Raw genomic sequence first — 23,674 nt, 5'->3', positions numbered from 1 at the left:
AAACTGCTACACAAGAAATAATCCAGTTCCCAGAGAAGGAGTCAATCCCACTTTGTTGTTTTTTCCAGTGGACACCTTACCTGAGACCAGTGAAAGACTGTCATGCCAAATGGGTTAGGTTTATTTTTACAGTTTCATGCAGCTGTGTTTCATCAGCTGTTACTTGTCATTTACTGTGGGTTTTTTCAGTTAATAAACTGTCCTGGGGTTCCCTATGGATTTGGTTGCTATTCCTTGGTTATAATCCCTCTGTTTACCTTCAAGCAAATATCTTTCATGGTACCAAGGTCTTGACTGCAGCATCTGCTACCTGTGGTGCTAGCCTGCCTGGCACCTAGAAATGCTTTTTATTAACTTTGACCTACAATCATCCACAAAATTTTCATCAGCATGCCTGTAAAACAACAAAAGAGGGAAGGAGGGAGGAAAGGAAGGAAAGGAGAAGAGACTGTGCCAGCCACTCTGCAGTGCAGTGTGACAATGTCAGTGTGTTTTTTCAATTTCATATCTCTAATATATATAAAATACCCTTTGGTTTGTGCCCATCTTCCTGTGTTGGTCCCATCTTAGTTGTAATTCTTTGTAATTCTCTCTGCACAAAGAAGCACAGCTCAGAGGGTTGGTGGGGTTCCTAGGCAATGTCAAGACTAATAATTCCTGTTACAAAATCTTCCTAGTTTGGAAATTTTAGGGGTTATGAAGCAAAGTCAGCTTTACAATTAGTGCTAGAGAGCATCCCTGTGGAAAAAGACCTGGGGGTATTAGTGGATGAAAAACTAGACATGAGCCACCAATGTGCACTTGCAGCCCAGAAGGCCAACTGCATCCTGGGCTGTATCAAGAGAAGCGTGGCCAGCAGCAGATCAAGAGAGGTGATTCTGCCCCTCTGCTCTGCCTGGATGAAACCTCATCTGGATTACTCTGTCCAGCTCTGGAGCCCCCAACACAAGAAGGATGTGGACCTGTTGGAGCATGTCCAGAGGAGGGCAACAAAAATGATCAGAGGGCTGGAGCACGTCCCTTATGAAGACAGACTGAGTTGGGGTTGTTCAGCCTGAATAAGAGAAGACTCCAGGGGAACCTTATAGCGACCTTCCAATACCTGAAAGGAGCGTATAAGAAGGCTGGGGAAGAGCTGTTCACAACACCATGTAATGATAGGACAAGGGGTAATGGTTTCAAGCTAGAGAAGGGTAGATTTAGGCTGGACATTAGGAAAAAGTTCTTTAAGATGAGGGTGGTAGATCACTGGAAGAGGTTGCCTAGAGATGTGGTGGGGGCCCCATCCCTGGAGACATTGAAGGTCAGGCTTGATGGGGCTCTGAGCAATCTGTTCTAGTGTGAGATGTCCCTGCTTACTGATGTGGGGTTGGACTAGATGACCTTTAGAGGTCCCTTCCAACCCAAGACATTCTATGATTCTATGAAATGCTGTTGCTGTGCTGCCCATCAGCAGTCTGATGACAGAGCTGGTCAGAGCAGAAGGCAATTTGGTAATTTTTGTTTACTGTTGCTTTTTTTGCAAAGGTCCCTTTACAGAGTGATTGTCCATCACAGCACAAAGATGGAAGACTTGGTTCCTTGTATTTACTGAGTTTTTAGACTTTTGAGGTCTCAGAATTGTCCTGGTCTTGTTCTGTACTTTCATCAACCACATCTGAAAGAAGACAAGCCAGTCATTAGAGCTAGGCTTACTTGAAGTTTTCTTCAGTGTGTGTAATGATTGATTTTTCTACTTTGGAAAACTGTGGACACAAAATAGCAGTGACTGATCTATTTCTTGTGTCTGATTTTTAGACAAGATTACTCTCATATTTAGACAAGTTTACAGAGTCTAGATGTGGCAGCAACTTCATTTACATATGAATCTCAAAAGTTTTACTACAGGTGGGAGACAGTAGTTAATACAAGTAAATGCTAACTGTAGAGAGAAGTCAAGATCTTTACTGATTTTATTAGAATTCAGGCAATTACCTAAATCTTGTTGACATGTTTAGGAAGATGACAGGGAACTAGGAAGAGAATTTACAATCCATCCTGGGTTAGACCAAAAAGTTGTTCAGTCTAGTGTCTTGTTTCCAGTAGCAGCCAAAACTTGACACTTGGAGAGGGAGTCTGTCATGACCAAAGAGGCAGAGCTAATATTCACACATAAATAAGTTTTGAAGAAGCAAAGGAGGATAAACAAGTGCTAGGGCTGGAAAACTAAAACTCATAATAAAGATGATGTAATGTGTTAGCTTCAGAATTAACTTTTTTATGTTTGTGTTAAAAAAGAATAAGTATATATGTTTTAAAAATTGTGTAGGTGAGTACATTGTTTAAAATGAGATTTCAAAGCCATGTAGATGTGGTGCTGAGGGACATGGTTTAGTGGTGGCCTTGGAAGTGCTGGGTTAACAGTTGGACTTCATGATCTGAAAGGTCTTTTCCAACCAAAACAATGCAATTATTAGGGTTTCAGACATCAGAGATGAACAAGTTAGCATCTACTTCAGTGCTAACCAGCAACGTACAAAGTAAAACATGCATTTTAGTTTTGCAAGGGGCACTGTCATGTTTTTCAGGCTGGTGGAACCTGATGTCATAGACACCTTGGACTTCACGTGAGAAACAAGAATAAATATTGGCTGTGTCTTGATTTATGGTCTCTGGCATGGGCTGATCTCTGACCTCCCCACTGCTTGGCTAATGTCACTTTTTCTAAGTGTCATTAAAAAAGGAGAATTTAAGGAGTTTGATTTCTCAGCTTCCGTGGCTGCCACATTTATCCCAGCTCCCAGGTATCTGAAAGATTTATCTTCTTTCACTGCCTATTTTTAAGTGCTTTTCTTCCCAAAAACACCTTATGAGAGACAATGTCAAAAGCCTTGCTGAGGTCAAGGTAGACAACATCCACTGGTCTCCCTGCATCTACCCATTCAGTCACACCATCATAGAAGTCTATCTGATTAGTCAAACATGATTTCCCCTTGGTGAATCCATGCTGGCTACTCCTGATAATGTTCTATTCTTCCATGTGCTTAGAGGTGACCTCCAGAATGACCTGCTCCATCATCTTTCCATGGATGTAGGTGAGGCTGACTGGTCTGTAGTTTCTTGTCTTCCTTCTTGCCCTTTTTGAAGACGGGAGTGACACTGGCCTTCCTCCAGTCCTCTGGCATCTCTCCTGTTTTCCATGATCTTTCAAAAATTGTGGACAGTGGTAGAGCAACAACATCAGCCAGCTCTCTCAGCACTCATGGGTGCATCCCATTGGGGCCCATGGATTGGTCCACTTTCAGTTTGCCCAAATGATCTCTAACCCAATCCTCACCGGCCAGCAAAGAGTCTCCCTTCCTCCAGGCTTTCTCTCTTACTTCCAGTTAAACCTGAAAAATCTAAACAGAAGAAACTCTTAAACTACAAGTTTTGGTAAAATAGGGTTGACCTGCACTGAAAGTCCCAGGTTCATAAAAAGCAGCTCTTATGACTCCAGCAGTATTGTGTACATGGTTACAGCACCCTCCCGATGTCATCAACAAAATGATTTGTCTTTATTACAAGAAAATACAGTGCCACCTTGATGGAGTTACAGGTATTCTGAAAATATGTTCCCTAAAAATGTACAAATGGCCTCTAGAAATTCTCTAGGCTGGGAAGGGCCTGATTGTATATAATAAAGGATTGTACATAATAAAATTGCAGAACTGTGCAATCAGAAATCTTGCAACAAGATGTTTTATATTTAATTTTTTCTTTGTCTTTATCACTGTTATCAAGGATTTAGCTAGAAAATTGAGGACACTGGTATTTCCAGAACTGGAATGAACCTGTGGAAATGTCTCATAATGATCCTAAATCCAGACTGGAAATGGTGAATTACATCCACTTTTTTATTAGAAGAGTCATCTAAAAGCAACATTGCAATGAAATAAAGAATTATACCACGTGATTTAATTCACTTCCCCTAAAATTATTGGGAATACTGAGGTAGTGTCTGTTGTGCCTAAGAGCAGTGTTTTAAGGAAACTGTCCCTCCCAAAGGAAAATAATGCGCAGAGGAACTGTGGAAGGAATTGCTGCTGAGAAATACAGTTTTGGTTGCAAAAGCTGCTGTTTCTTGTAGCTGTTTCTCAGCCACACGCCTGGTGTGCAGGAGAGATGTCTCCTGGCAGGAGAATGCAAAGTGAAGCAGGGAATCTTTAGGGGAAAAGGAGAGTTCTGCAGTGTGGACACAACGTTCCTTGCATTCAGTCAAGAAGAAGTAAGTAGGGACATAAAGGGGTGGAGGGAAAGCACCATTAATTAACTTTGTACATGCAGTAGCAAAATGAATGGCTTCTAAACATGGCACAGTGCAGCATGTCGGTTGGCGTTCCAGTGTCTTGTAATCTCATTCCTGCTAGTTTGTACAGTAAGTTCCTTTTTCAAAGGAGCCTGTCATTAAATATGACCGAGTAAATCCTTGGTATAACATTCTGTTTAGAATAGTGTTAACATTAAGCATGCAGCATAATTATTTCTGGGCAAACTTGTCCTGAGAACTGAAGGGCTTTTACACCCAAATCCTGTGTGGAGAGATTTGGGAATAGATTCTCGGTGATTTTATATATTTGACATCTGGGTGATTTCTTTTTTAATGGTTGGTTGATTCTCTGGATTACTGGGCTCTGAAAAGCCTTGAATGAAATAAGCTCATGAGTCTGGAGGCAATTCCTGGTGTTCCCACACTCGGAGGAGGAGGCTTCCTGCACAGGGAATGCAAATGCTGGTGGGTTAGGTGCTTCTGCCCCATTGTCATGGAGTAAAGTGGTGTTGGCCAGAAGGAATTTCAGTATTACCTGCATTAAATCTCACTGAAATGAATGCTCACATGATGTCAGATATAAACCTGTGAAGATTTAATCCATGCTCCTGTGGCGTAAGCAGAAGAGGCCGGTGTTTTTCTCCATGCTAATCCGCACAAGCCCGGTGCTGCCTGATGTGCAAATGGAGCTTTTATCTGTGCACAGACCCTGCATGTTCCTGAAAGTCTCATGTGAAAGGATGATGGATGTATTTGGATATCGCTAGAGGGTAAACATAGGCAAATATTAATTCTGTGACAGTAGCTGCTGTAGCTCTTTTCTCCCAGTGGCTTGAATTCCCTGTTGGAGCAGCCTGGGGACATCCCACCCAGGCTTCTAGTGTCCTCCTGCTCCCTGCACAGCCACAAGCATGTGGAGCCCAGCTGGCACTGGGGAACCTGCAGGATTTGAAAATGCAAATAATAGCAGCATCAGTCCCTACTTGTATTCTGTAGGTCAGTAGAGAACATGAGGCTCTAACAGTTGTTTTTTTTCCCAATTAATTGTAACTTATCTAAATAAAAATCCAATAATTGATGTATGTTGTTGTTGTATAAATCACTGCTTGTTACAATAAACCTTTGCTTAATTCCTTTAAACATTTCAAGTAATTACCCTAATTTGAGTGGTTACTACATGTGCTTGAGCTACTAGACCCTGCCAGAGGTCAGTTTGTAATCAAAGATATTAATTTTATCTTCGTTGTAGTGTAACACGTAAATTGTGACAAACCATTGAGACTAGGGTGAGCCAAGCTCTTCCAGCATCTTTGTGCAAATCAATTCCTGCTGCTGCTCTTGGAGAGCTCTGTCACAGAGCACAGTGACGTCCTGTTCCCCAGCGGTGGCTTTGTTTCCTTTTTGTTGTTTTAAAAATCACTAACTGGAATAAATATTTCTCTTCTAGTCCTCCTCGGCCTCTGACTAACATGAATGACACCATGGTGACCCACATGTCCTCTGGAGCACCTACACCAACAAAAAGGTATGTGTGCCTTCCGATATTACTTGTTTATTTCCATGAGAGGTAAAAATCCACCGAGTATGTTTTTTGTATCACTAGGGGTCTTCTAACAGATGTCAAAACAACATTGCCACTTCACATTGTGTATGCAGCATCCATAATGCAAGGAATTGTTTGTCGTGCTTCATTTTGTTCTCCCTGAAGAGTGATTTTCTTTTATTGGAGTAGACGTTATTACAGGAGTGTGACTGAAGAAATATCTAAAGAGCTCTAAAGAGATTTTTGTTTTTATTTTGAAATAGAGCATTTCTTCCAAAGCAGTTCTGAGAAAGGCTGGTCTTGTTGTATCATAGGCTCCTCTGCCTGCAGAGGATTATTTTGTTCTGTTGGAGACATTTCACATAATGGGTGTACAGCCTGGCCATTGTTAACGCTCGTTGTCCACGCCAGACAGGGCTGAACTGCCAAAGTTCTTTCATGTCTACTAGAGGCATTTAGGTTGGAGTTGAATTTGGGTTTACATTTACTTAGTTATATATATATGTAAATTATTGTGTGGATGCACAGATGTAAACATGCAAAAATCCAGCTGAATCCTGTATCTGCAATTTTCTTTCTTCACTTATCCAAAGCTGTGAAGGAATAAATGTTCCCTGCAGGGAGTGAGAAACTTAACTGTCACTGTTTTAGTGACAAGGTGGTACTCAGGAGGGACATCGGGTCCCTCATTTTCAGCATCAGTCCTTCAACCAGCACTGAGCAAAGATCCATGTACTTCTACTTTCCTTGACAAAATAAGTCTATTGTGTATGCAGGTTTGAACTGGCTACATTAAAATTACTTCAAACTCTGTAAATCATCCCATGTAGTGTGTATAAACACTACACAACGTGTGGTACACTGTATGGCTTCAAATATGGCACGTGGGAGAGTCTCCGTCACTGGAGGTTTTCAGGATGCAGTTGGATGAAGTGTCAGATAATCTCAGCTAGGCTCACTTTCCCACAAGAGGCTGGACCAGACGATCTCATGAGGGCCCTTCCAACCTGGGCTGTTTTGTGACTATGAAAAATGCTTTTTGCTGAATTAGAATCAAAGAGGCTGAGAGAGTGGGCAATTCCCGAGGCCAGTGCTCTACGGAGTAGCCATGTAGTCATTTCTTGAGCAAAACAACCCATAAGACATCTCATTTATTGGGTTTCAAGCAACCTTATGGACAAAGTCTCTTGCATTTTCTCCACTTGTAGCTTCTGTTTGGTGTCCCAAGTCTGTTCACTGTAGTGCAGACAGCAATCATCTTCACATCTCTATCAGAGAAGATCATGTCCTCTGTCTAGGATTCTCCTGCAGCCTTCTCATCCTCTTGCATAAAAGCTCTTGCAGAATGGAGTGGTACAACCTTGGAGCAACAGTTGATGTGGGCAGTGACCACCTAGTTCCTTAGTTTCCCCTTCTTGGTTTAACCACCATTTCCCATTTTCTTTATCCAAACTGAACAATTCACATTTACAAAATCCTCAGTCATCAAGACCATCTCAGCAGTCTGGCAGGGAGACCTTTCTGATGCCACCTTGCCATGTTCTGGCTCACTGTTCATTCCTTTGCCTCTTGCCACTGGGAGATTCTTTCTCAGGTGGTGTCTACTGTGTTCTCTATAAAAATTATGTCTGATTTGGAAGAGGAGGGCGGTCTAACTTGAGTCATGATCATCCACAGCAAGTATCTCTGTGTTTCTTGCTTTGTAGAACACCAGGAGACAGACTCATGCAAAATATGAGCTTAGCACCGCATGTTCTGGAGCATCATCTCTGGTGGAGAACATGAAGCAGTCATCCACAGATACGCTTTTCAGTTCCAAGTTTACCACAAAGGAACAAATACTTGATTTCTAAAAGAGCAAATGAGAAGATAACCTGTTTTGGCTCTATTGCCAAGTACCAGCATTGACCCTAGAGTACATTTTACCTAAGGGAACACTTCTCTTCTTTTTCTTTCCTTTTTTTTTTTTTTCTTTTTTCTTTTTATCTTCATGTCAACATCCAGAAAATCATTCAGGATATGTCTTTCACATCATCACCTGCTAGATATGCTTCCATCCCTCAGTGGTCAGAGCCTAGCCTACCTATTCCCTTAATTTAAGAAGGGGGATGCCACAGAAAATACTGGGAAAAATCCCTGTTGAGATGTAATCCAAAATAAGAAGGGGGCTGAGTATTACAGCCTGACCCTTCAACTTGTTTTCTTGGCCACATAGACCTTAAAATACACTATTGAGATAAGGAATAGTGAAAGAGCATTTTTATGTGAGATAGAGAAGGGAATGAAAATCAACAGCTTATGGTAAGTACGTATTAGTAGGTAAAATAGTGTTGAAGGTGAACACTAATTAGATTATGACGAGATCTCTGCGTGTCAGGGGTTTTAAGGGTACAAGAGTTTCATGCTGATACTGTATCCTGTCACCCGTGATGTCAAGTAGGAGATGCTTAGGTAAGATTAAAAGCAGCAAGTCATTAAGTCAAGTCACTAGGTCCAGTTTTGCATTTGCTCCCATCTTGCAGCACTCAGCAATTTCTTTCCTGCTGTGCAGTGTATTTAGAGACCTCTGCTTCATAAATCCAGCATCCCCAAGCGAGTTCTACTACTCAATTATTACTTGTTTAAGAAAACTCTCCCTTTTTGTTGTAAAATTCATCTGTTAGCCTTCTGGATGCTAGGGAATGTTGTTTATATCCCACCTGCTTCTAGCCTAAGAGTCTTTGTCTACTAAATGGATGGTAATTTGAAACTCTGATCGTGGTCATTGTTCTTTTCAGTTCAGCTTCTTCTTCCAGTGTTTCTTTTTGAGGTGGGATGACCAGAACTGCCCTAATAGTAAAATCTGAGTTCACTTTGCTGTTCAGTCCCATCTTCTTCTGCTTTTGTGAATTGCAGGGATTCACATGCCTGTTGTGAGCAGGACTGTCCCAAAGGCACACAACTGAAGAAATCTTTCTCTTCTCTGCTGTGGGCAAGGGTATGCACAGATCTGGATTTGAGCACAAGAATCCCAGCAATACTGGCTGTAGAAGCTGCAGGGAACAAAGGAAACAAAAATAGATTTTCAACAGTGCTACCAAGATTAGTATTTTGATGAATGAGGACATGATAGAATCAGCAACAGAGCTTTAGAATCAGCAACACCCTTTGGCTTGGAGCATTTTTGTATTGATAAAGGAGTAAGGTCTTTGTTGCTCCCCTTGTCCAAGACAAGAACAGGTAGACCAAAGATAATTCAGAAATAAAGACTTTGAGAAATCAGACCTGTTTGGACACATGGCATGTCATCTACCTCTACACACCCCACAGCTGTTGCCTATCAGGACTTGCTTGCTAAGTGAGAATCAGTTCTCATTTGCTGGCTCAGGCCTTGTGAAGGGAGCTGAGTGACCTCATCAGAATAGAATTAATGGTAACAAAAATGTCGAGATAGGCCATTTCAGCCACGGGGGCTGATCCTTGGTGTCACCGTTTGACTCAGGTCCGACAACAATGCTCTCGATCCCCTCCCCCTCCCACCCAGGTAGGGAAGGAGAGAGAGAAAAAGAGAGAGACTTGGCGGGATTGAAAACTACACAGCTTTAATTAAACACTAATGATATAAGAAAACATACACAATTATATACAGATTTGTTCAGGTATGTGTAGGAGCCTCTCGCCTACCCCCACCCCCAGCAACTCCCACCACACTCCCCTGAGCTGGAACAGTCCCGAGAAATCCCGGAGCTGCTGCTGGAGAAAGCAGAGAGTGATGAGGGTCAGGAGAGCTCGAGCCTAAGGGTCGATGGTGCTGGATGGACGGAGTCCTCCCCGGACACCGGCCATGGATGGAAGAGAAGGGAAGAAGAAACAGGAAGGAAGGTGTCTTCTGTGATCTCTGACCTTCCTCTGAGCTTATGTAGATATATGGAATGGAATATCTCTGGCCAATTTTGCTGTCTGTCTAACTCAGCCTCCTACGGGTGGGGTCACAGCTCTCCCCATGGTGTCTGAGCCGGCAGAGTGAAGGTGTGACCTTGAAGCCCCAGCAGTTAGAAAAACATTCCAGTGTCTTATCATCCTAGCTAGAACAGAATGTTGCTAGTTAAAAGAAAGCTTACAGAAGGAAAAAATATCAGTAAAAAGGAAAATTGGCTTCATCCTGGCTCAAACCAGGACACTTGGTCACAGTTATCACCAACAATGTACCAGGTGATTGTGAACAGCTCCTATTTTGAAAATCATGCAAGTAACTATGGGTGACTTCCCATTAGCTCCAGACATGGAGCTATTGGAGCCAGTCTGGAGGAGTCCATGGAGATGATGCGAGCGATGGAGCAGCTCTGCTCTGGAGACAGGCTGACAGAGTTGGGGTTGTTCAGCCTGGAGAAAAGAAGGCTCTGGGAAGACCTTAGAGCACCTTGCAATAACTGAAGGGGCTACAGGAAAGCTGAGGAGGGAGTTTTGACAAGGGCAGGTAGTGATGGGACAAGGGGAAATGGTTTCAAGCTGCAAGAGGGGAGATGGAGATGAGATCTGAGGAAGAAATTCTTTGCTGTGAGGGTGGTGAGACCCTGGCCCAGGTTGCCCAGAGCAGCTGTGGCTGCCCCATCCCTGGCAGTGTTGAAAGCCAGGTTGGATGGTTCTTGGAGCAACCTGGTCCAGTGGGAGGTGTCCCTGTCCATGGCAGGGGTGTTGGAACTAGATGATCTTTAAGATCCATTCCAACCCAAGCCAGTCCATGATTCTATGATTTAAAAGCCTGGAGCTTTTCTGTACTCTGGAAGATAAAGAGGCTCAAGATAGCTGGTCAACATTCAAGGACCACTTCTTGCAAGCACAGGATCAGAGCATCCCAAGGTTTAGGAAATCTAGTAAGGGAGCTAGGAGACCAGCATGGTTAAAAAAGGAACTGCTGGGCAAACTTAAGTGGAAAAGGAAAATCTACAGATCGTGGAAGGAGGGGCTGGTCACTTGGGAGGAATATAGGTCTGTTGTCAGAGAATGTAGGGAGGCAATTAGGAAAGCTAAGGCCTCCTTGGAACTTAACCTTGCAAGTCAGGTTAAGGATAATAGAAAGAGCTTTTTCAAATACATAGCTAACAAAACTAACACTAGAGGCAATATTGGCCCACTGAGGAACGAGGTGGGAGCCCTGGTGACAGAGGATATAAAGAAGGCAGAGGTGCTGAACACCTTCTTTGCCTCTGTCTTTACTCCTGCAGGATTTCCCCATGAGCCCCAGATTCATATAGCCCCAGAAGTAGTCAAGATAGGTGAGGACATAGTAGATGAGGATTGGGTTAGGGATCAGTTGAGTAATCTGGACATCCATAAATCCATGGGTCCAGATGGAATGCATCCAAGGGTGCTGAGGGAGCTGGCGGAGGTCATTGCTAGTCCACTCTCCATCATCTTCAGTAAGTCATGGGTAACAGGAGAGGTGCCTGAGGACTGGAGGATAGCAAATGTCACTCCAGTCTACAGGAAGGGCAAGAAGGAGGACCCGGGTAACTATAGACCAGTCAGCCTCACCTCCATCCCTGGAAAGGTGATGGAACAACTTGTTCTTGTCACTATCTCCAGGCATATCAAGGATATGGGGGTCATCAGGAGCAGTCAGCATGGTTTTATCAAGGGTAAATCATGTTTGACTAACCTCATAGCCTTCTATGAGGAAATTACTAGGTGGATAGATGATGGTAGAGCGGTAGATGTGGTTTATCTTGATTTCAGTAAGGCATTTGACACTGTCTCCCACAGCATCCTTGTAGATAAGTTGATCAGGTATGGGTTTGGTGATCAGGTAGTGAGGTGGATTAGGAACTGGTTGATGGGAAGGAGTCAGAGAGTTGTAGCCAATGGGGCAGAATCTGGTTGGAGGTGTGTGACCAGTGGAGTCCCTCAGGGGTCGGTACTGGGACCGGTGTTGTTCAACATCTTCATCAACGACCTGGATGAGGGTATAGAATGTACCCTCAGCAAGTTTGCTGATGACACTAAGCTGGGAGGAGTGGCTGACACACCAGAAGGCTGTGCTGCCATTCAGAGGGACTTAGACAGGCTGGAGAGTTGGGCGGGGAGAAACATGATGAAGTTCAACAAGGGCAAGTGTAGAGTTCTGCATTTGGGGAAGAAAAACACCATGCACCAGTACAGGTTGGGGGCTGACCTGCTGGAGAGCAGTGTAGGAGAAAGGGACCTGGGAATCCTGGTAGACAGGAGGATGACCATGAGCCAGCAATGTGCCCTTGTGGCCAAGAAGGCCAACGGCATCCTGGGGTGCATTAGAAAGGGTGTGGTTAGTAGGTCAAGAGAGGTTCTCCTACCTCTTTATTCTGCATTGGTGAGGCCGCATCTGGAGTATTGTGTCCAGTTCTGGGCCCCTCAGTTCAAGAAGGACAGGGATCTGCTTGAGAGAGTCCAGCGCAGAGCTACAAAGATGATTAAGGGAGTAGAACATCTCCTTTATGAGGAGAGGCTGAGGGAGCTGGGTCTCTTTAGCTTGGAGAAAAGGAGACTGAGGGGTGACCTCATTAATGTTTACAAATATGTAAGGGGTGAGTGTCAGGGAGATGGAGTTAGGCTTTTCTCAGTGATGACCAGTGATAGGACAAGGGGTAATGGGTGGAAATTGGAGCATAGGAGGTTCAAGGTGAATATGCGAAAAAATTTTTTTACTGTGAGAGTGACAGAGCACTGGAACAGGCTGCCCAGGGGGGTTGTGGAGTCTCCTTCACTGGAGACATTCAAAACCCACCTGGATGCGTTCTTGTGTGATGTGCTCTAGGTGACCCTGCTCTAGCAGGGGGGGTTGGACTAGATGATCTTTCGAGGTCCCTTCCAACCCCTAAGATTCTATGATTCTATGATTCTATGATTCTATGATACTCTAGGTGACCCTGCTCTGGCAGGGGGGGTTGGACTAGATGATCTTTCGAGGTCCCTTCCAACCCCTAGGATTCTAGGATTCTATGATTCTATGATTCTATGATTCTATGATTCTCTGGTAAATATGTCATTCCCTCAGCAATTCAAAAGCTATGCTGAGGTAACCCAGATGAAGACCTCTATCCCACATACACATTTCAGTACCATCCCCAGCAAAGAGTGAAAGAAGAGGGAGCAAATTTGTAATAAACAACCTGATTCTGCAAAATTTTCTTTGTTGTCATCCTCTGTTCACAATTTGCTCTTCTGAAGAGGTGGGACATTCACAGAAGTGTGGAATGGCACTAGACCGGTCCAGAATTTATCTTTAGAAAGCCAAGATCATCTTATTTTCAACTGTCATCTTTTGTCAGGCTTCATGAAAACTCACAGGCAGCAAATACCTGGTAGATGCCATCATCTGTGATCACCATCCTCATACTAGTGCCTACTTCTTCCCAAGGTCCTGGCTCATCCCTCTTTATCCCACTTTCAGAGCCCTGCTTCAAAAGGTTACTTCATCAGCAGATTCTGCAAGAGTTCATGGGAAGAGGCTGCTTCTCTCTATACTCACTTATTCCAAAGCACGAATGGGGTATTCCTCTTTTCCTGGACCTGGGGGGAATGTACAGGCTGCTTAGGCTCAGGTAGTAATGTTTCCCTCCATCGTTCCAGCTCCTCAGCTTGCAGAACCATACTTCTCCATAACCACTCACCAAGCCCCTGGGGATGTACCTGAGGCTCGCAGTGGGACCCAAACACATCTCTCCAAAGGTATTGTCATTCAGACTCTGCTCAGTGCCTTTGTTCTTTGCAAAATACCTTTTTGTGGTGTCTACATACACCTGTCTAAGTCCAGTCAGGGTTGGGTTGGTTTTAATGACACAACAATGAGAAATACAGGTCTTTATCAGAGCTTCTCTGTTTGCTCAGCTGAGATTTTTCAAGGAGGGATCAGTGAAAGCCATTTCAGATCATAGATTTGTGTGATCCAAGGTGTTTCCATCCCTGCAAGGCTTCCCTGCTGGCATTACTGAGTTCAAGCATGCTGCAGAATACTTCTCAAGTAGCACAGATTATCTTAATCAGGCCATGTCCACACATGCCACAGAAATCCTGCTTTCCAGGTTTCACCTTATCCTGCTAAAACTTTGGCTCGGGTCCATTATACATATTTCAAAAAGATTATGGAAACTGCAAAATTAACTAGAAGAGAGCTATAGTAATTTCTACAAGCTGGAGATGGGATGCCAAAGGAGCAAAATCTGTTTAGTTTATTAAGAAAGGTATAAATGTAATTGTTAGGTTGCAATTATTGATAGATGGAAATATATCCAGTAGCAGGGTTTTTTTTTTAACCTTACATGCAAGGGTGTTGCAAGGTCCACTCATTTCTGCATCACCTCTGCATGCTGCCAGGCAAGCTGGGTGGTACCTGGGTGGTTCCAACCTCTGGGCATTTAGTAGTAAGCAGGAAAGCTGAAATACTCAGCTCTTCCTCAACTCGAGTGCATGTGCCCATCCATATACAGTTTTGTATTTCTGGGGATTTTGAGACTTTTAGTGCACAGACTGAACCACTGAATATGTTGAAGCATTATTGGCCTGGGGAGAGAAGCCCACGTCTGTGTTGTCTCTGTATCCTCCATTTGTCTAAACCTGGAGGATGTCCCAGTGTCAGCAGTTAATAACAGAGTGAGGTAAGGTGGAGAAATGGGTTTTTCCCCCGTGGAAAAGTTCTTCTGTTTCTATTTTGTCAGCTCTCATATGTCTGATTACAATGTTTTCCCCAAGATTTATTGCAGTTACTGTTGCTCTGGGTTAATCCACAATGTAAAAGATGATCACTGACTAAAATTAAGGGCCTTGTTTCCTTAGCTGGAGGCTGTGTCACGTCTTGACAGCATGAAATAAAGATAACAGGGTCACAGGGGTCACTTAGTGTGAGCTGAGTGGGGTTTGGATCCACACTTTAATGTGCTGAGGCTGCTCAAACTGCAACTTTTCAGTGGCTTGGCTTCTTTTTTGAAAGAATTTCTTCCTAAAATGGACTGTATGTTTTATACTTGGAATAAATGATGAATGGAAATGTTAGAAGTTACATGTTTGCCTGCCTGTGGACACAAAATTCATCTTGAAAACAGGAAGGATAGGGCTCAACCCGTCTTTGAATGTCCTCAGTGCCAAAAAAGAATAAGGGCACTCATTCAGCAAAGCACAACAGCATTTACTAGAAATACATTTTATTTCTGTGATAGTAATATTACAGTATGAGCAAGAGGCAGCATGCTGCCTAAATCCTTTCAGAAGAGCATTTTACATTTGTTTATACCTTCATTTAACTTTCTTTCTTCAGAATATATATTCCAGCTTCCACAAGTAGACTAATCCAAGAGAACAACTTTTCTGTTTGCTTTGCTTTCTCTACCTGAAAGATGGAGCAGACATGGTTCAATCTTTTGAAGGCAAAGTTGGAAGTAAGGGGATACTTACATGATTTTGTTGGAAAAAGATAAATGCTCCTGCAATTTTTAATTGCATACTATAAGAAAGTTGCTGTTCATGGGGCTTCATATAGGTATAAAATCACTGAATTACAGACTGGTTTGGGCTGGAAGGGACCTGAAATATAATCTAGTGACAACACCCTGCATGAGCAGGAACACCTCCCACTAGACCAGGTTGCTCCAAGCTCCATCCAACCTGACCTTGAACACTTCCAGGGATGGGGCAGCCACAGCTTGCTTGAACAAAGACACTAGGAATGATCTAGCCAGACATCTGTATCTAGTGATATCTATACTGGCTTTAAACTGGAAGAGAGTAGACTTAGATTAGACATTAGGAATAAATTATTTGCGGTGAAAGTGGTGAGACACTGGCCCAGGTTGCTCTTAGCAGCTGTGGCTGCCCCATCCCTGGAAGTGTTGAAGGCCAGGTTGGATGGAGCTTGGAGCAACGTGGTGTAGTGGGGGGTGTCCCTGCCCATGGCAGGGAGGTTTGGACTAGATGATCTTTGAGGTCCCTCCAAACCAAACCTGTCTGGGATTCAGTGACTCTTGTGATCATTGGATCCATTTGTTGCACAAGGAGTGCCAAAGGAGAGGCTGGGGTCCAGCTGCACTTCAGAGATCCTCACTCTTCCAGGACAGAGTAAATGCTGCCAAAAATAACCTCCCTTTGACAGGTGTTTTGTTGGGAATAAGACTGAGCTAAAAGAACGGGATTTTCATGCCCAAGTTAACTTTTTTGCAAACTAAAAAGCAAAAACCAAACAAACCAAAGGAACCCTTGCCAGTGCACTTTGGTCCTGCACATCTCAGAGGAACTTTTCCAGCCTCCTCATCCTCTGATTTGAGTGGGAAAATATCCACAGGGGGCAACAAACTCTTCAGATCCCAGCATTTTAATAACCATGTTTTGCACTAGGCAGGGAGCTTTCTGCTTCCTCAAATGCTGCAGACAGAATGAGGTCAGAGGAAGGTTTTTCTGGTGAGCAGGGAGGCCTGGGAACAGCAGCAAAGCTCTGGCCACACTCTGCTGTGGATGGGGCTCACATTTAGTTCTCCAGCATGGCCAGTTCATTTCTTTCTCATCTTGCAAAATGTACATTTCCAAATGGAAAAAAAAAGCTGATGGATTCAATGGCGTGTTTAGGTTTGAGAGTGGTGGAGCAGATGTGGAAGACAGATGTTCTGTACATGTATTGAGAGGAAACAGTAATGCAGCCTTGCCTGTGTTTATTACCTATGATACAACAAAACACAGTGTTTCTCTGATCTTTGCAGCAAATGAACCTTTCTAAATAAATGAAGATTATTTTGTCTCTGCTGTAAGACTAGGCCAAGCCCATTAAATGTTATTTGGTTTAGCTAATTTATTTTAAATTAGTTCAGGAACAGATATTTTTTTCCTCCTGTTGTGGTCAATGTGCTCTATGCTTCTTTCAGTAATTCTGTTCCCAAAGACAACCTGCCCTCAATTAGGTTAATGATGTATATTTCCTTCTTTACATATTCTTCTACATCATTTGTTTTCTCAGCAGCCGTGGTCAGTCCGCGGGTTAGGGAGCATCTTTTACATTGCAGACCCATATTAGACTTTAAATGCACTGTACTTCAGTCTTGTTCATGTATACACTGTTTTTTTTCTAAAAAGCTTGTATATGTCTCTGTCACCGTGATGGGTCCCATAAATGTGTAAGAGTGACCATCATCTCAACTCCTCCATTGATTGCAGTGGGACTTTTCCTCCTAAGCTAGGTGCAGTAGGCTCCCTCTGTAGTTTCTGCAGACAAATAAACTCTTCCAGAGTGTGACAGAGCAGACCAGATGTAGATATCCACTTTAAGATGAGAACAGTCCTCTGCTCCACTCTGGCAAGACCCCCCTGCAGTGCTGAGTCCAGCTCTGGGGTCCCCAACACAAGAAGGACATGGAGCTGTTGGAGCAAGTCCAGAGGAGGCCATGGAGGTGATGCGAGCAATCGAGCAGCTCTGCTCTGGAGACGGGCTGACAGAGTTGGGGCTGTTTAGCCTGAAGAAAAGAAGGCTCCAGGAAAGCTGTGGAGGGACTTTTGACAAGGGCAGGGAGTGATGGGACGGGGGGAATGGTTTAAAGCTGCAAGAGGGGAGACTGAGATGAGATCTGAGGAAGAAATTCTTTGCTGTGAGGGTGGTGAGACACTGGCCCAGGTTGCCCAGAGCAGCTGTGGCTGCTACATCCCTGGAAGTGTTGAAGGCCAGGTTGGATGGGGATTGGAGCAAGCTGGGCTGGTGGGAGGTGTCCCTGCCCTTGGCAGGTGATGGAAACTAGATGATCTTTAAGGTCCTTTCCATCCCAAACTTGAGGGTTCTATACCAGTCTGGCAATGCCCATGTTCTCTCCTGGTGGCCATACAGGGAGTGCAGGCAGTTTGCTCATAGTAAGAAGTCCTCAGTAATGTGTGTTCAGGGAAGCCAAAGTTTTTCCTCTGGTTGGAGAAGGGTCGTTAAAATAGAAGTCCTTTCCAACAAACCCAACCTATAAAAGCCATCACTGTATTTGCTGCCTATAATATAACAAAATGTTGCATTCTGGTTTTCTGGTTTCTAAGGAGCCTGGAGACCACAAACATGGCATTTGGTCAGGTGAAAGATGTTCTTACCACCTGAGAAGAAAATTATTTGCAACTTAAAAACAGAAGTTGAAAGGGATATAATGTCATCTGCCTAGACAGTACTCAGGTGCCTCCTTTTTCTTATCTGAGAGGTTTTATTTCCACTGACTCCACTAACTGATTTTTTCTAAGTCTTCTGCTCCTAGTGTCACTGGTTATCTGCTCTTCCTAGTCCCTCATGCTCACCCTGCATTTACTTTTGTTTGGCCTTCTTTGATTTTGCTGCCTCTAGCACCATTATTACCCTGGAGTTCTGCCTTTCTCTTAGTTTGCAAGTGTCTGCATGCCTGGTTGGTTTCTAGCTTCTTGACTAGACCTTCAGAAACTTTTCTCTGCCATCAGCTCCGCATCGATGGATTTCATGCCTATGTCATTGATGCTGCCCCTTGGGTGTTTTTTAAGTTCTGTAACCCAGAGTGATTTTTATTTCCTCGGCCAGCTTCATTTATCTTCAGACAATTTCCAATGTGCCTTTTTTCTCCTTTGTTTCCATGCCCACATTCATCTCTCTGACATCTCCTTCTTGCTGCCCAGCCACCAATTCCACCTGCAGGTGACTGAAACCACTGTCACTGTCCGCTCTGCCCTTTTTCTTGGCACAGGTGAAGGACGTTCCTTTTCTCATGCTGCTTAGATCTGTGTGACCTCTTGAGATCCTGGAGCCATTTTAGCTGTAGTTTCAGCCACAAAAAGGTTTTGGGGAATAGAGTTCAGTAGAGGGATTGTGGCAGCTGGCACTGTTAGGATTACTGATACTGATGTAGTCAGGGTGGTCAGATGTGTTGGCACCATAATGCCCTATATGTATTCCTACATAATACCAAAATAGATATTCAGTGTAGAAAAGGGATAAAAACATCTCTTTGTCTAGAGACAAGGGAGATCCCAGCTCACATGTAACCTTGCTCTGTGAAGATGGGACAATGAATTATAGGATGAGAGCAAATGGCCTCAAGTTGTGCCAGGGGAGGTTTAGATTGGGTATTGGGAACAATTTCTTCCTGGTAAGGGCTGTCAGACCCTGGCCCAGGCTGCCCAGGGCAGTGGTGGACTCCCCATCCCTGGAGGGATCTCAAAGCTATGTAGCTGTGGTGCTGAGGGACATGGTTTAGTGGTGGCCTTGGCAGTGCTGGGGTAACAGTTGGACTTGATCTGAAAGGTCTTTTCCAGCCAGAACGATTCTATTATTCTATCAGATGAAGGAGAAGGGAAAGCAAGGAGGAAGGAAGGGTGAGGACAAGGGTTAGCATAATGAACCAGCCTCACAGTTTCATATGAAAAATCTGTGTTTCAGCAGTTAATATTTAAACTGGTATCTAATGCCTATAGGTTTTGGGTTTTTTAAAAAACTTGTGGTTTATAATCCTCCAGGTGCAATTTTGAGGCTGTGGGATCTGGTTTATAAGGAGATGCATTAAGTGAGAGCATGGAGAGTTTGATGGAAGAAAAAATAGTCCAAAGGCATCTGCAAGGGGAATAGTTGAGAGATTTATACACTGCTCTTCAGTGGCTCTAAGTTTCAAGATCAATAGGAAAACATCTGAATAAAATATAAAAGAAATCTGGGCTTTGGCACCAAGATTGTTTGGTTTATTCCTAGCTACCTGATCTTTGTCTGCTCTGAGATTTGTCAGCCCAGTTCTCCTCCATGTTTTATAACACAGTCACAGAAATCACAGGCTGCTGGAGTTTGGATGGGACCTCTTTGGATGATCTTGTCCAGCCCCTGCGTTAGCAGGGTCACACAGAGGAGGTTGTCCAGGATCGTGTCCAGTTGGGGTTTTAATATCTCCAGAGACAAAGACTCTACAGCCTTTCTGGGCAACTTGTGCCAGTGTTTGACCACCCTCACAGTGAAAAAAAGTGGATGTTTTGTATTCAGATGGAATTTCTATGTTGTGTCTGTGGCTTCTGGTCCTGCCTGGCTCTGTCTTCTTCATTCCTTCCTGCAGGTATTTATAGACATGGGTTCAGTCCCCGTGAGCCCTCTCTGCTCCAGTCCTAGCTCCCTCAGCCCCTCCTTATAGCAGTGGTGCTTCAGTCTTTCATCATCTGGGTCGCCCCTCACTGGACTCTCCCAGTCTTTCCATGTCCCTTGAACTGGGGAGCCCAGCACTGGGCCCAGCACTGCAGTGTGGCCTCACCAGCACTGAGCAGAGGAAAAGGTTCCCCTCCCTTCACCTCCAGGCAATGCTATGATGCCGATACTTTCATTTTTGTTCAAGTTGTCTGTTTTTACACTTCCACATGTTTGGTGTAAGTTTCCCAATTAAGATTTTATTTTATTTTTTCTAAGTGACTGAACAGCAGCACACACACTCAGAGTTTTTGTCACTGCTGTCCTTCTGCCATCTCTTCTGGCTCTTCATTCCTCCCTGCCCTGTATCTCTTTAAATTCAAGTGTTGCAAGATAATGGTACTTTCCCTGGATTCTCTGCTTTGCTGATGACCATCCTCGTGCTGCTGCTCTTGGACCGTGTTGCATTTCCCTGTATAATGATACTGTCAGATTTTCAGCTTGGGTCCATGATAAGTGTCTTATCTGCAGGTGCTGGCTGGAGGTAAGGATCTAAAGAAATCAGTTGTTTGTGGTGTTCAAGGCAAGTGGTGGCTCCCTCTTGACTTTAAATCCCTAAGCCAGGTTACATCACTGTCTGAGCAGAGCACTGCAGGTCAGCAAAAGGCATGGCTTGGATCCCAGAATTACTCTGCTAGATTTCCTAGTCTGTACGATGCAGGGAAGGGTGGTAATTATCCTTTTTGACCTTAACATCTATTTAAATTGATCATGGGGGAAAGTAATATGACAGCAAACAAGAGATCCCTCTAGATTACGTCCTGGCAGCTCCTTTAAAAGCTCTTTACCTTCTCAGTAGCCAGAGCAGCACTGTGCAGTTTTAGAAAGATTTATGAAGTTGTGAGCCAGCGTAACAGATATTTGCAGAGATTTCCTGCTGGAAATTACAGGATTTTAAATTAATTGTCTATTTTACTTGGCTTTCCTGGTAGATTTTCTGAACAGAAATTAATTTGAGACAGCAAATGCACCATGTATATACCTTCATAATTTATTGAGTTGCTTATAAAGCTGTGGGGCCAAGTCTTAGTGTGCAAAATTTGGGGCAGGAGCCAACAGCCTTTCAAACCCTGTTCTCACTGACATGCAGTTAAATGTTTGAGCCCCAGTCATGACCAAGCACCCAGACCCTGACCTTCAGCCATCACACCTGAGCAGCAGGACAAGAAGAAGCCTTCTGCAGCTTTATGCAGATTCCTCTGACCTCATTTTTCTCTTCCCATTTAATCTTGCTTCCCCTCTTCCCTCAGAGGGAGCTTGGTTAACATTATTTCTTGTTCTCTTTTGGCTCTGGCTTGGCACAGTGTAACATGTTTTTGGCGTGTGGTGGATGCTGCTACTTGAAGAGTGTGGGAAACCTACTACAAAATAACATTTTCATGCTGCTTTGAAGAATCCAGTGACAGTGTGTGGCTAACCTGGGGGGAGGAGGTGGTTTGTCTTTGACACTGTCTTCTGAAAACTAAGAGATTCTGTCACTCTAGTGTAGTTCTGAGGTTCTCTACCAGGGATATAGTCATATCTTTTTAAGCAGAACAAAGCAAACCCTCATCCATGTGACCAGTCACTTTCTGAATTCAGGCCATGCTAAGGGCCAGGTGTGACTCTGACAGATGTTTAAAAATTTTTTTGAAAGGTGGATGGGACAAGGGAAAAATGTTTTCAAGCTGCAAGAGGGGAGATTGAGATATGATCCTTGGAAGAAATTCTTTGCTGTGAGGGTGGTGAGACCCTGGCCCAGGGTGCCCAGAGCAGCTGTGGCTGCCCCATCCCTGGCAGTGTTGAAGGCCAGGTTGGATGGGGCTTGGAGCAACCTGGTCTGGTGGGAGGTGTCCCTGCCCATGGCAGGGGGTTGGGACTGGATGATCTTTGAGGTCCCTTCCAACCCAAGCCAGTCTGGGATTCTACGTAGATAAGACTCACAGTGCTGGATGAATAGAAAGTTACTTTCTAAAGGAGTTTTTTCATCAATGAACTTCCTTAGGCTTCAGGTTTTAAAGACATTTTCACAAAATGTGCAAATAGATCTGTGGCTGCATCTGCAGCAGAATGCCCCCAGAATGTCACTGTCCCCACCAGCCACCATGCTTTGTGGTGTCAAGAGATGACATTGCTGTTTCTCTGCTCCCAGGCTATATGAAGAAGTTTTGGTTTTTTGCTGAAATAATACTCACAGAATGGTTTGGGTTGGAAGAGTCCTACCACCCTGCTATGGGCAGGAGCACCTTCCACTGGACCAGGTTGCTCCAAGCCCCATCCAACCTGGCCTTGAGTACTGCCAGGGATGGGGCAACCTCACCTTCTCTGGGCAGCCTCGGCCAGCATCTCACCACCCTCACAGCAAAGAATTTCTTCCTCAGATCTTATCTCAGTCTCCCCTCTTGCAGCTTGAAACTGTTTCCACCAGTCCTATCATCAAATATGTATCTGAAAGTCAAAGGGATACATGTTATAAAACAGTCCGTCCACTCCCACGTAGAGGAGTAGGGAATAAAAATAGCTGACACATCCGTGTGGAGAACAAATCATGTCAAAGAATGAGAATTGGATAGTTCTGCCTGGGTGGGCGGCCTCGTGAAGGAGGGGGACGTGCTCATTTTAAATTTATTGACTCATAAAGCTTTTGACACTATCCCATATGGTATTTTCATAAATAAACTAGGTAAACGTGGACTGGTTGAAACTGCTGTTATGTGGGTGCGACAAGGGTGGAAAAATTGCAGTCAGAGGAAGAAAATATCAATATTTTCCTAGCAGAGAGGGAGCACGTGTCAGGTGGGATCCCACAGGGTCTGTTCCCCATTCAGCATTACTCAGTTTGTGTCTTGGCGTGATGAAACAGGGAACAGGTGTACAGAAAGTTCACACTGATGCTATGCAGAGGAGCTACTGGGGAGTCTTCAGAGGGGTCCTGTAGATCAATAAGATGAAGTTAATAAGAACAGATCACAGCGACAGAAAATAAAATTTAAATGCATGAATGAAAATTGGAGAAAGACCGACTAGAGGAGCCTGTTGGTGAGAAGTGGGAAATTGTAGTGGATTAGGAACTGAATGCAAAGCAACATAAATCCCCTCCAAAAGAAGCTGATGATGTGATGGGGTTTTGTAGTAACAGGAGCACCATGTCTAGGAGAGCTCAATGATTCTGTAGTGGTGGCTGCCACCTGATGTGCTGTGTTAGCTTCTGGGCAGCAGATTCTAAGAAGGTTATGGACACGTTCCAAGTGCAAAAGCAGCTGGTGGTATTTAGAGCTTGACCTTCCAGAGAAGGAGAGTCCTTATGGTGGTCCTCGTGGGGAAGGGGTTGGTGAGAGGACTTCGGGTCCACTTGCGGTGTGGGGAGGAGAAGCACCAGATTTGGTTCTCAGCCATGGAGGTTTCTGATGTGTGGTGGGAACTGCAGGTCCAGAGGCTTGTTAAGTTCTCTAGGTCCGTTTCAGACCAGGTTACATGGCACAGCAGCACACTTGCAGTTCAGGAAAACATTTGCTGTCTCATCTGTTTGGTCCCCCCTCCTTGAAAAGAGGGTGGGCTGCAGACCATTGTTTTGCAAATTGTATCTAAATTCACATCTGTCTTGGGCTGATCCAAAGCTGCCTTTTGATGTACCACTAATTCACTGTGGAAAATTAAGAGCAGAGGAGAGGGGGCAGAACTGCCTTTATCAAGCTCAGAGAGGAGATAATCCAGTGCCAAC

At 44.1% G+C, this 23,674-nt stretch overlaps 1 protein-coding gene across 17 annotated transcripts in view; it reads left to right on the top strand.

The window, feature by feature from the left end:
- Nucleotides 1-23,674, top strand: part of DTNB (dystrobrevin beta) — a 201,871-nt gene that overhangs the window by 90,145 nt on the left and 88,052 nt on the right. For 15 of the 17 annotated variants that reach the window (XM_051615682.1, XM_051615678.1, XM_051615683.1 and 12 more), the window contains one exon: nucleotides 5,736-5,813. In XM_051615682.1, the coding sequence (XP_051471642.1) occupies nucleotides 5,736-5,813 (78 nt within the window). Of the gene's footprint in view, nucleotides 1-5,735; nucleotides 5,814-7,537; nucleotides 9,084-13,415; nucleotides 13,515-23,674 lie in introns of those variants that run through there. The other 2 variants (XM_051615688.1, XM_051615687.1) reach the window with 2 other exon arrangements.

This window comes from Apus apus, chromosome 3 (genome assembly GCF_020740795.1).
Source record: "Apus apus isolate bApuApu2 chromosome 3, bApuApu2.pri.cur, whole genome shotgun sequence".
Lineage (NCBI taxonomy): Eukaryota > Metazoa > Chordata > Aves > Apodiformes > Apodidae > Apus > Apus apus.
The sequence above is the reverse complement of the archived record's forward strand: the minus strand, read 5'-3'. Positions and strand labels throughout refer to the sequence as shown.